The 12,258-nt window shown below is 35.5% G+C and overlaps 2 protein-coding genes across 2 annotated transcripts; one reads left to right on the top strand and one right to left on the bottom strand.

The window, feature by feature from the left end:
- Positions 1 to 369: 369 nt before the first annotated feature.
- Positions 370 to 4,210, top strand: SAG18 (senescence associated gene 18). Its single transcript, XM_086649002.1, has 7 exons — positions 370 to 807; positions 1,282 to 1,381; positions 1,540 to 1,660; positions 1,853 to 1,974; positions 2,097 to 2,218; positions 3,034 to 3,193; positions 3,888 to 4,210. The coding sequence occupies exons 1-7, from the start codon at positions 681 to 683 to the stop codon at positions 4,006 to 4,008; spliced, it is 873 nt and encodes a 290-aa protein (XP_086505128.1). The 5' UTR covers positions 370 to 680; the 3' UTR covers positions 4,009 to 4,210.
- Positions 4,211 to 5,552: 1,342 nt separating this feature from the next.
- On the bottom strand, positions 5,553 to 9,314 carry CH1 (Pheophorbide a oxygenase family protein with Rieske 2Fe-2S domain-containing protein). Its single transcript, XM_086649001.1, has 8 exons — positions 8,810 to 9,314; positions 8,465 to 8,713; positions 7,643 to 8,029; positions 7,141 to 7,288; positions 6,875 to 7,059; positions 6,648 to 6,760; positions 6,214 to 6,508; positions 5,553 to 6,058 (listed from the first exon to the last, which is right to left on the bottom strand). Exons 1-8 carry the CDS (start codon positions 8,888 to 8,890, stop codon positions 5,885 to 5,887), a joined length of 1,632 nt encoding a protein of 543 aa, XP_086505127.1. The 5' UTR covers positions 8,891 to 9,314; the 3' UTR covers positions 5,553 to 5,884.
- Between the last annotated feature and the right edge of the window lie 2,944 nt (positions 9,315 to 12,258).

The raw sequence follows: 12,258 nt of genomic DNA, 5'->3' as shown, positions 1-12,258 counted from the left end.
CTTTTTTGTATCCATTTAGTACTTTATCTTTGTTACAAACAATAACACAAAGTTATATCCCTTAAAAAGATTCTCCAAAGCTAATTTGAAATGTTTTACAAAAAGAATTTATATCCCTTAAAAAGATTGCTCAAAAAATACTCATAAATAGTTAGTCTACTAAACACCAATTTATTTTTATCTTCACAGTTAATAAACAAACAGAATAAACAATCATTTTGGTCCAGGTTAGGTTAGATATGGAACTTGTTAACTCTTAATTTTGGGTTTTGAATTATTTAGCGTGTCTCGAACCTTTGAGTACTAAGATTCAGACCATACCTCTAATTTGGGTATTAATGATGAATACAACTGCACACAAGTAATCTTTGTGGATATATATATTTGGAAGCAGGGCAGATAGAAGTAGCGTGTTAAAAAGAAATGGTCTCACTATATCAGTTGTCGCTTAGATGGTTGCCACGTGGCAGGTGATTCATGAGATTATAGTGCTAGTATATAAGTTTCCATCGAAGCACCCACCAATCTCAACGAATCAGAAATTAGTCTCCGTTCTCGCTCTACTAACAACAAGAACAAGAAGAAGAAACCATTCATTAGACCAAACTCCCTCTCTCTCTAACTTGTTGATTTTGTGGATCAAAAGCTTGAAGTAAAACAATTACTAGATTATAACAAAAATGAGGAAAAGAAACATATATATTTGTGTTATCTCGATTTTGTGTTTTGTGGTTTTGATGATCGTTACTCCCGCCTTTCCTCAACCTCAAGCCTACCACGACTTCGCCGATCAACGCACATTCTTCGGTATACTCTCTCTCTCTCTCTCTCACTGTGTTCTCTGATTGTTTCCTTTATTTTGATGTTTGTTGATTCTTCAGCTTCGTTTGATGTTAGATTGTTCAGCTTCTTCTCCAATCTTGCGATCAATTTTGGTGAATTAGAAGTTCACCAAATTTTGCTTTTTTAGGGTTTTGATGAAACTTGTAGACAGTAATAACTTCATAAAAGTATTACCATTAGTGGAATGGTTGTTGTCATATGAACTGAAGTTTAAGATTTTAGTTTAGTTTTCCACTTCCTTATCAGTTGTATATGATGTCTATCTTAATTTGGTTCTCTGATTCTGGTTACCCATTTCTTGGGTCATTAATACTAATTTCACATTTCTCCTTGTAATAATTATCTTGTTATATACTTGAACATGTAAAAAAAAATTTATCGAAAAGGTCAAGAATGTTACTATATGTATGATATCTTCACTGGTTTTCTTCATTTCAGGGATACCTAATGCCTTGAATGTCATCTCAAATTTCCCATTTCTTGTCATTGGTGTAATTGGCTTGATACTCTGTCATCGTGGAAACTATTTTCGATTAAGGTAAATTTTTCCTAAAAAATGTAGTAAGTATAATATCAGTGTCTCGACCCATTGGTTTGGTTTATTAAGGTAAAACTATTATCTTTTTCTTATGGATGAGCTAGAAAACATATAAAAAGACTATTTTTATGTGATGTTTTTTTTTGTAATACTAATAGCTTGCAAGGGGAATTATGGGGCTGGACATGGTTTTTCATTGGTGTGGCTGCTGTTGCGTTTGGCTCTTCCTATTATCATCTCAACCCAAATGATGCTACGTTGGTGTGGGATCGCTTGCCAGTAAGCTTCTTACACACCTCAATATAATATCTCCTTATCACCATCTTTCTGTTTCTGTAACATTCATGATATCGTCTCTATCTTTACATTTTACAGCAGAAATTTTTCTTCATATATGTAGAAAGTTTGAATTATTTGTGCACATTATATTAATATACGTGTTTTAATTATGAATTGTTCATAAAAAAACAGATGACTGTAGCCTTCACATCAATAGTGGCTATTTTTATCATTGAGAGAATCGATGAGAGGAAAGGAACTATATCTATCTTACCTCTTATTTTGGCAGGCATAATAAGCATTTTGTATTGGAGGTAAAATTCTATTATCTTCTTCTGCTTTATCATTTTCTGTTGGTTGGGTGCAAATGTTGTAATTTGTTGACTTTCTAGTCTATGCTTTAGTTTTGGAATTAGAACTTCACTGTATGCTGCAGGTTTTTTGATGATCTACGCCCTTATGCAATAGTCCAGTTCGTTCCTCTTATTGCTATTCCAGCTATGGCTATCTTAATGCCTCCAATGTATACGCACTCCACTTACTGGCTCTGGGCTGCAGGTTCGTGTTTATCATAAAATAAGATATATCAGCGATTCTTTCAGTAGAGTTTAGCCTATTTAAGAGGGGCCTGCCCTAAGAGGGTTAGGACAAGGTAGATGGGTCAAGCTTGCATTTCAGGCATGCCCAGGCTAGGACATAGATGCCGTCCTTTGGCTTGTTTATGTCTGTCTCGCTCCTTGATTTCGAGATCATTATATCTTCATCACATTTTTAAATCACCTCTATTTGGTTCTTGTACAAGAACTCTCATCGTCGCTACTATTTACACTTGCATAACAACCATGTAACTGTCGCTGCTGCTGGAAATGTACTATCGACACTGATATCAGAACGAAGATGAGTTTGGAGTTAGGCTTAGGTAGGACGGTTTGTGTAGCCCACATAAATTATATACCTTGTCTTTTTCTCAAATACTTCGAACTATAAGGACTTGGAACTTGGCCATTTGATTGTGGAGTAAATTTTAGACCATCCTAGTTAGAATTGACTAATGTACACAAAATATATGAGACATCTTCCAGCTTTGCGGGAACTGCACGAAAAGCTATTTAAAGAAGAACCGATCTGATCTAGGTCATAATATATTTGGAGTTCACAAAATGGAAGTGCATTGCGATTGTAGTATATGTTTTCTTATTCATTAATTTCTCATATTATTATGTACACGGGTTGAAAAGCCACCAATTATGCCTGTACTAGCCAGTGTTGCCGCCTCCCAGGCCAGGACCACTTGGAGCCGGCCAACCTAGCCTAAAAGACACCTCTACTCTTGGATGTTGTGCATCGATGTAACCTTTCTATGCTCACTGCAGGATTTTATCTCTTAGCTAAAGTCTTAGAAGCAGAAGATAAATTAGTCTACAAATGGACTCTTCATGTTGTTAGTGGGCATACTCTCAAGCATTTAGCCGCTGCAATGGTTCCTGCTTTCTTAGCAGTTATGCTTGCAAAGAGAACAATAGAGCCACAAAGGTAGAGGACTCCGCTCTTTTCCCGCACTTCTTGCTTACATCACTTTATACATATTTGATGCTTCTTGTGCAATCAAATTATGAGGAAAAACTCTGCTACAGTTATCATTAATCCCTATTTGGTGTGTTGACACGTAACAATATTGAAAGCTGCTTGTGTAATACTTTTTGTATGGATACCCATGAATGATATCTTCTGCTGAACACCCAAGGGCTGGGAATGAACCTGACAGATAAGTGACTGAATCCAAGCATGGTTTCTTTACTAAAACTCCTGTGTGGTTTAAGAAGAGGCTAAGAATCACCTAGCTGTCTAGTTCTTTTCTTGTTGCTCATAATTGGGGAGTCAATTTGCAATTGTAGCAAACGAACCATAGCTCTACCGATATGCAGTGAGTGTCCATCGTAAATCTTCGTTATGGTGGAACATGTTGATGGAAGTTTAATTGGACTAAACTCACATGCAACATTCTTCACCATTTCCGGAAATAACTCTGACCTTGCTTGTATACACTAATAATCGCGTCTTAGTTTTATCTTATTAGTATTGTTATGGAACAATTATTAGCTGACAAGTGGCAAAACTCATCTGCTTTTATGTTGAGATATTGTTTTACTTTCTCTATCTACTACGAATCAAAATTGTTTTGTAATTCTGAACGATTTACTCACATTTTGTGTTTTTCCTCTTCCAGGCAAAGTTTGCTCACTCTGTGGAGAGTTTCCTGGACTAAGGTTAAAGAAGGAAATTTGACCGTAGAGAGTCGAACAGGCATGTATAACTACACAGAAGTTTCAACTACAGAATCACAATAAGAAGTTATTTATGTAAGTGGATCGACAGAAGGAACAATCAGGATTTATTTTCTTCACCCAAAAGTCAAAATGTTACATGAGGAAGTCTTCTTCTCACTTAATGTATGATAAATTTCAGCATTTTGTTTTGGCCATGCAAGCAAACATGGAAATCAGTCTGTAATTGTAAAACGATATCAATTTTAGGTTGTTTTTCAGCTTACATAGATAATCTTTTCCATGGATATTATGCTTATACCCTTCAATTATTCTCTGAACAATCCATTACTTTGGTAACCTAAGTAGGCAATGCTGAAGCTTAGCATAATGAGAACTAAACTAGGACTACACCGGAAAAGCAGTAAAGAAACGATAGGAAATATAAATGCAAGTATGCAACAAAAGTTTGTGTATACATTAACTGGTGGAAGAAACAAACTAAAAACATGTATATAAAGGGGTTGGTCTCTACTAGTTGTTAAGCTACTCGGAAACTTGCAATTCTAGCATTCATAAATCATAAGTATACTACCAAATTTGAAATTTCTTTGGTTGCTAAATATCTAATACTACCAGAACTCAGCTAAGAACGGTAATTTTCTTCCTAGGGAGGTTAGGCTGCTCCCTTGTTTCTGGGTTGGTACCAATCAGATGGCTTCCACCTTGACTGCAGAGCTATAATGTTCTTAATGTGCTTTCAAGAGTTTTCCTGTATTGATGTTATAATGATCACTGATTAGTATGTTTATACCCGTGGGTTTTAGTGTTGTACAATAAAATCGGGTGTTCTATGCTCCTCGAAGCATAGAACATTAAAGGAACCTCCGTCATTCTTATAAGGTTCTTAGTGAGTCTGCGAATCGGTGGTCTCTTGATTGATCTGTCCGTTAGATAAGGATCCCGAAATTTGACCATCCACTTAATATCTGTCCCACTGTTGCCTATTGTGAATGCATGAATGATAGATTCAGAATAAATCTCCTCATCTTATTAACTAACAAAGACATAGAAACAACTGGCTTTCGGGGAAAGAAACAAATACTAAAAGCCTAACTGTCTAACCAGCAAACAAAGGTATAGTTTTCTTTCTAGATAATCTTTATCAACTCCTAAACAAAAAATTATTTTCAAGCCTTTATTTGATGATCTATTCCGCTTAGTCTTGTGCGAAATTAGGATGGCCATCTCTGTGGCTACATGGCTATATGTGCGGTGCCATTACTGCGTCTCTGCATCTGTTCATGGTCTATTCCATTTTCATTCTTGTGCTGATGCTTTTTATCCTGATTAAAACTTCTGCTTTTTATCCTTAATTGTGATTTTCTCTTACCTTAGATTTGAGATGGCTATTGGCTTCAATTCTCAGTATTAAAATCTAGATTGAAGAAAAATTGTTTGGTTTCATCAATTTTGTCCAGTTTTTATTTAGCAATTTCAGTGGAATTAGATGTGTATGTACCTATTGAGCAACCTGTTATGAAATACTGGAGAAAAAAGTATTGTTTTTCTTTAGTTTGTCTGCTTGCAGCAATGAATCAGAGAAATCATATTAGTCAGACACTGAGTTACAGAAAACGGAATTTTGTTATATCACCGCCGTTGTACAACCGCTCGACTTCATCAAAGAAGAACAAATAATGGATTTAGATCTGTACACGAAAATAATAAACACAAGTGTACAGCTTTTGTTTATTTTACAAGGGAAGGGATGAAATCATCCATCATACTCTTCTAATTGAACTTGATATTTCCGACTAGTTAGCCCCAAGGATCTTGCAAGAGAATTTATCATGATCCTGAACTCTTAACAACAATGCCAATGACAAGAGGAGATGGAATCATCTGATTTGTTCGATTTGGTTTGTAAGGCTGATTGAATGATCGACAAAAATGCTATCTATTGGGATTCATTGCTGAATGGTAATTGCTTTAATCCTTTTTCTACTGCAGTTCTCCATAGCCTGTATCTTACTCCTAGTTTATCATATGACACTGGCAAGTTCCAAACATTTGCACCATTTATCATCCTTTCTTGCTGGCCAAGGACTAGTCGTAGATCCTCATTTAAGACCTGCATATATGATTATCAGGGTCATGGTTAAAAACTTTATGATACTTTTAGTTATCTTTTCTGTTCTTTTTTTATTTGTTATAGTTTGTCCCTGGAGTTCTTTTTTTTCTTTTCAAAATGTTGTTATTTATTGCAGGAAGAAGACGATGAGTTACCTTCTCAGCGAAATGTCTCCAGAGGAGATGCATCATTGGTATATGCTGCAGGATAGGAGCAAAATCGAGTGACATTCTGTACAGTAACCTTGTCTTGTTTCTTGAAGTAGGCAAGCAAACATGAAGCTGGTGAAGATGAGTCGAGCATTGGCGTGTACTCTGACCCTCTAGTTTCCCTGGTTTTGAGATTCCGATAGTTGACAGTACTATACAAGGTGGCCGGAACTCCATGTCTATCGGGTACGGGTCCCAGTATCCTTGTAACCCAGATGCAGGAGTCAAGAATTTCACAAAGCTGAAAGAGAATTGGTTTACAATCAGGAGATGAATATAAACAACATCTAATTGACAATTTTTACGAAAATCTTTTCTGACATGATGAATGTATATCTTCGGTTTGTATATATTTAGGTATAAAAAGGACAAGGACAAACCTGGGCACCCTCCATCCCTTGGCAAAGGTTGATGTGTGAGTGAAAGGGGCATGAGCAAGATCGAGAAGGTTATCAAGTAGTAGTCCGTGTTCAACTGGCAGTTCCATGACAATCTATTATTCACAAGGAGAGGAAAGACGTGATTAGGATATATACTAAAACAAGTTTCCTAAATTCAGGTATGTGTATCAACCTACATCTCTAAAGTCTAAATATATCATTATTACCTCTGCGTGGACTTTAAATCCTGAAGGAGGCTGGAGGGACGGAATGGTCGATGTTGGAGGTTCACTGCCAGGCCAAATCCAGATCATCTCGTCTTGTTCAAAGCACGGCAATGATTTTATCTTCACCTTACGCAATTGTGTTGACGGCATTTTCTCACATTTTCCATTAGTTGAGTATTCCCATCCTGAGAAAGTACTTCAGTTGTTAACCAACTCAACTAGCAAAAAAAGAGGGCAAAGGAATGTAGACGAGTAGCTGTTCATACCATGGTATGGACATTGGATGCGACCTTCATTGACTGACCCAAGGTGAAGAGGACATGCTCTGTGAGCACAAGTATTTTGAACGCAACCAGGTTCCCCGTCTTTCCCACGAAACACAACCCACGGCTCCTCAAAGCAATCTATGGGAATCTAAAACCAACAGAGAACAACTCATTAGGTTGAATATTGAGTACCAAACTGAAACCGACAATACCAAGCTCAATGTTCCTAAGAATGATTTGATGAATCTCTATGCTGATTTCTAAATATGACTAGCCTCAGTCTGACTTGTTTAAATCCGAGTCTTTTGATGCTTACTTGTTTGGTCAAAGGCACAATAATCATTTCAAATCACTTCAGATAATCTGTTCTCGAATCACATGTATTTATGTCTAACTCAAGTGAGACTAACATTCAGTCTGAGCCAGTCGTGCGAGTCAGATTACAGATATAAATTTGTATAAAAAAACACCACCTGAGTGCGAGAAAATAAGATTAGCTTACCATGGTATCGTCTTTCAGGTCATTAGTGAAAGCCACTGGGTACCAGAAATTCTTCAACCGGGGATGATATTCTTGAACAGGACCAGACACATTAATACGAGGCATTTTTCTTTTCATGGTGTCCTCAGAGGACAGCGACGAGGAAGTACTTGCAGTTGGAGAGAGAGAGGTACATTCAGTTTCTGTAATGCTTCTATCCTGTAACAATTTATCATTTACTATTTGTTCCATGACTGCTAGCTTATCTAGTGCTGTAGCTACCCTTGCTTCCGATATATGGACCTGTTTATGCGCATCTGCTAGGTCTTCTTGTAGCTCTGCTAGTTCTCTTTTAACAGTACCGATGGACTTGTAGTCTCGTGCCAACGGATTTAGAACATCCACTACCTGCATAATGAAATTGCCATAACCAAATTGTCAATAACATATTTACCCGATACTCAAATGAGGTTAGGAAACCACTCTAAAAGCTATTTCATGTTCTTATAGATTATTACTTTATATTAGTTGAAGAATCATAAAAATAACAAGGAAAGAGTGAAACAGACGGTAATGTTTAGATGAGCCGAATTAGTTCTACTAATATAAATAAAAGCTCTAAATCAACTAAATTTACAAACAGAAAGAAAACATGAAAACAAAATCGGAAACCCATCAAAGAACTAGATGCCCCTAAAAACCTCGGCTCATCATGAGTGATCAGAACCCCAAACAAGAACAACATTTAAAGAAACCCCTTAAAGAACAAAAGGAATGCCCATCACTTCAAACTGAACCAACAAATTGGAGTAAAATGAAATGAAGTAAGTTTATAAAAAGGACCTTATCATGAAGAAGAACAATAGTAAGTAAATCTTGTCGAGCTCGCCAATCACAGTATTGAAGATCGAATCGAGCAACTTCAAGAGCTTCATTTGCGTCTAAAAACTTCCTTTTACTATGTTGGATTTTACTAGTTCTTGGATCCTCTACATGAAATATAGCATCCCAATTATCCTTCTTTTTCTTCTCTATCAATCCTTCTCCTTCCTCTCCTATTATAGCAAATACTCTGAATCCTCCTCTAACATCCTATAAGATGATTAAAACATAAACTGTCATTAATTACTTCATTAACCAACTTACCCAACTCTTCTTTTAGCCTATAAATTCAGAATTTAACCTTACCTTCTTAATGGTATGGAGTTTAGATCCTCTACTGATAGAAATTGGTATAGATAGAGTTGCAGCAGTTGTAACTGTAATCATGGCTATGAAGAACTTGAAATGTTAGTGTCTAAAGATGAAACCCAACACAGAAAATTGAAGAGGAGAGAGAGGGAGAAAGAGGAGAGAGAGGGGAGAGAGACAGAGTAGAGAGAGAGTGAGAGGAGAGAGAAAGTTATGAAGTATTTGGTGGGTGAGTTTTATTTTGTTAGATATTGTTGATAAGAGGTTGATGTTGGTTGAAAACTTAGAAATCTCACTGCCCTCCTATCTGTTGCCACGTGGATTAGAGTGACTTTGATATTGCTTATGTGGCATCCTGTAATCCCACATATTTTTTTTTGTTTACTTAGTTAGAGTCTCTCAGCATTTGGATTTAATCCCTTTTTATCTTGCCAACTCTGCTTTAAGATGATGATATCTTTTCGATTTCTTTTCTCTCCTTTTCAAATTTTTATGAACTTTTAGCTTTTCCTTCTCCTCTCTAGTTGTTTATATAGTCATTAAATCGTGTGGTAAGTATAACTTGGTTATGGTTGTTACCGTTATAACAGAAAAAAAGAATTGTCCGAGGGGTAGATGTATTATTAGACGTAGTATGAATGCAGTTAAGCAGGGAAAGCAACATAGGGTTGGTAAGTTGGGATTGTCTAAAACTTAATCCTTGCCTAATTTATTTTAGTTGGGATTGTCTAAAACTTAATCCTTGCGTGATTTATTTTAGTTGGAAGTGTATGACTTTCAGGTTATTGAAATAACAGCCTTCTAAACAAGACTTAATTATATTTTAATTTATTATTTTTATCAAAAAAGAAAGAAAAAATAAGACTTAATTATGTTTGATTTAATCAAGCTCAAAATTAGTTTGAACCAGTCATCTATATTAAGATAAATACATACAGATTCTAACTCAAAATAGTTTAGAGTTTGAATTAGATTTTATTTTGTTAAAAGAAAATTAGTTTGAAATGGCATTAGGAAAAGAAAAATCAAGTACTTTTCTTTTTTATAAAACCAGAATTTTCAATCATATGTAGGAATTAAATCCAATACATTACATGGTTTGGAGATTCTTGACTCCTTTTAGTACAACATGGATTTACTATTGTAAATTACAATACGAAACTTACAAAAGTAAAGACAACATGAAGGCCACAAAATAAAAAAGATCTTAAAGATCACAAATGAGAGGACCCTAAAGGTCGTGCACTGTATTATACTTAATTATATGTAATCAAGATGAACCAAGTAGACACGAATTACGATTTCATCAAGATCACCACCAAGTTTCTCGAAGAAGAATTTATGGATGTGACCAGAGAGACATTGACAATTGATTTCAAAGATGAAGGTTGAGTGACTCCATAACTTTATCTTCTTGTTGTTTATGTATAATCTTCCTTCCTCCATCGCTAAAAACTTCTTATCGTCTTCCATTGTGTTATTTTCTTCTATTTCTTCTTTGATGTGTGTCCATTCTCATTTCTTTGTCTGTTTTTCTTGAAAATCTCTCAAAACTACTAACTGATTCTGCTATTCTCTTTTTTATTTATCTCTTAGAATCGCTCTTGTTTGAAACTGCCGTTAATCTAATATTTTATAATTATTCCCTCAAGTCTGATTTATCTAATTTCTGGGATCATTATTGATCATTAGTGTAGGCATGGATGGTAATTGAAAGAAGCAGTTTGGAGAGACGAGATCTCATTACAGAGCGAAGAAGAAGAGATGATGAAAATCTAATAACTGGAAAACGAATTGTTCTTTACTTCCAATAATGATTATTATAGATTAAAATAAAAATATATACATAACAAGAGGAAATTCCGGAGAAGGAAACCCTCCTCCGTAATATATGAAGATCTCGGAAGCTAAAGAAGTGTATTAGACAGAGTTCTAGATAGAGCGAGAAGAAGGAAACGGTTTTCTCCCACAAAATTTATATAAAACCAAGAATTATATAGACAAACAAACTCTATTTTCCTATAATAAATGATTGGGGTATGATAGTAATTCTCAAAATTGTAAGGGATCTAACTGAAAATATAGAAGTTCTTTTCCCAGTCAATTATTGGAGTGGACGTGGATGAAGACAAAATTCCCACTTTTGTACTTGCCATGTTAATATCTCTTATACAAGCTTTTTCTATTTTTCACACCCTATCAATTCTTCCTACATTTCTACTAAACTTGTGGTTCCTATTTTTTGGATGACTTGTATTTTATGGTCATGCACATACAACCACAATTACTTAAGGAAAACCTTTTCGCTATGGAACGGGCTGACGGTCTATGGTCAATTGCGGAAGAGGCTCAAATATCGTTTACAAACAAATTTCTCCATGTGAACATATGGGGCCAAAGATTCTTTTTTCGTTGAGAGGAAAAAGGGTCAAAGAATTGGAGAAGATGATAATAATCACGATTATGTATTAGTACAGGGGTTCAACAAAAAAAATTAGTACAGACGTAAATTCAATTACTAATTAAGCTGTGAAAACCCTAAATCTGATTCTCTCCTTGGTAGTCCCCAAGTCTTGGTAATCAATTTGCATTCGGTCTCTTTGTCTTGTTTTTCTTTTCTTCTTTTGTGCTTTCTCATTTCTTTTTCAACTTTGTGGTTTCCTCTTTCAGTATTTCTTCTTTCGTCCTAAGAAATATTAACTTGCGTGACGGTCAATTCTTATATTAAGTTTTAGTTCTTTTCTGAAAACACTATTCTAAGTTTTAGTTCTTTTCCGAAAATACTAAGGTTGTGATGATAATGGACTCTAACCGAGTTAATCTTATATTAAGTTTTAGTTCTTTTCCGAAAATACTATTTTTTTCTTTATTTGTATGTTAGGTCAATTCTTAAGTATATCCATCTACACAATTAGATTCCTAAAGAGGGTTTCGCAAAAGTATATTTTGTCAAGAGCTGCAACTTTTATTGCTCCAATACAAGATGAGAAGTTTTAAAGGCGCCCTTATAAGTGTTATAAGCGTTTCCTTAACTAACAAACTCCTCAAGTTTGCTTTAAGGGAGGTGTCTTTAACACTTACAGACGGCGCTTATAAAACTCCCCATACAACATTACTTTGTTGATTAATTTTGTGGCTCAGACAGGCTTTCGTTGCACCAAAACCATCGGGTTGCAGACTTTCTCGAGTACTTGGCTAATTTATTTGCTTCATTATTACGATATAGGTTGACATAGTTAAAACTAACATAAACAAAAGATGTTTTATAAACTGCACACATTGCTTTCATCTTTTTCAAAATGTAATCTGATGTCTAGTGTGCTTGAGATGTTTTAGTTTTCTTCCCTCGCATATGTGTTATGTTGCCCCCTCTATCCCTAGGGTTTCAAGCAAAATCCTCTTCGAGGGTTGTAGAACCTCGAGCGCGTGAGAGAGAGAGAGCTCCT

Source organism: Eschscholzia californica, unplaced genomic scaffold, assembly GCF_041429995.1.
Source record: "Eschscholzia californica isolate CP2 unplaced genomic scaffold, dmEscCali1.0.p SCAF_6, whole genome shotgun sequence".
Taxonomy (NCBI): domain Eukaryota; kingdom Viridiplantae; phylum Streptophyta; class Magnoliopsida; order Ranunculales; family Papaveraceae; genus Eschscholzia; species Eschscholzia californica.
The sequence above is the reverse complement of the archived record's forward strand: the minus strand, read 5'-3'. Positions and strand labels throughout refer to the sequence as shown.

Excerpts from the sequence above, each read along its gene's own strand:
- CH1 (XM_086649001.1), bottom strand. The coding sequence starts at position 8,890 with ATGATTACAGTTACAACTGCTGCAACTCTATCTATACCAATTTCTATC. Across the intron at positions 8,714-8,809 it reads AACTCCATACCATTAAGAAG|GATGTTAGAGGAGGATTCAG; the intron begins GTAAGGTTAAAT and ends ATCATCTTATAG. Across the intron at positions 7,060-7,140 it reads CATCCAATGTCCATACCATG|GATGGGAATACTCAACTAAT; the intron begins GTATGAACAGCT and ends GTACTTTCTCAG.
- SAG18 (XM_086649002.1), top strand. The coding sequence starts at position 681 with ATGAGGAAAAGAAACATATATATTTGTGTTATCTCGATTTTGTGTTTT. Across the intron at positions 808-1,281 it reads CGATCAACGCACATTCTTCG|GGATACCTAATGCCTTGAAT; the intron begins GTATACTCTCTC and ends TCTTCATTTCAG. Across the intron at positions 2,219-3,033 it reads TTACTGGCTCTGGGCTGCAG|GATTTTATCTCTTAGCTAAA; the intron begins GTTCGTGTTTAT and ends TGCTCACTGCAG.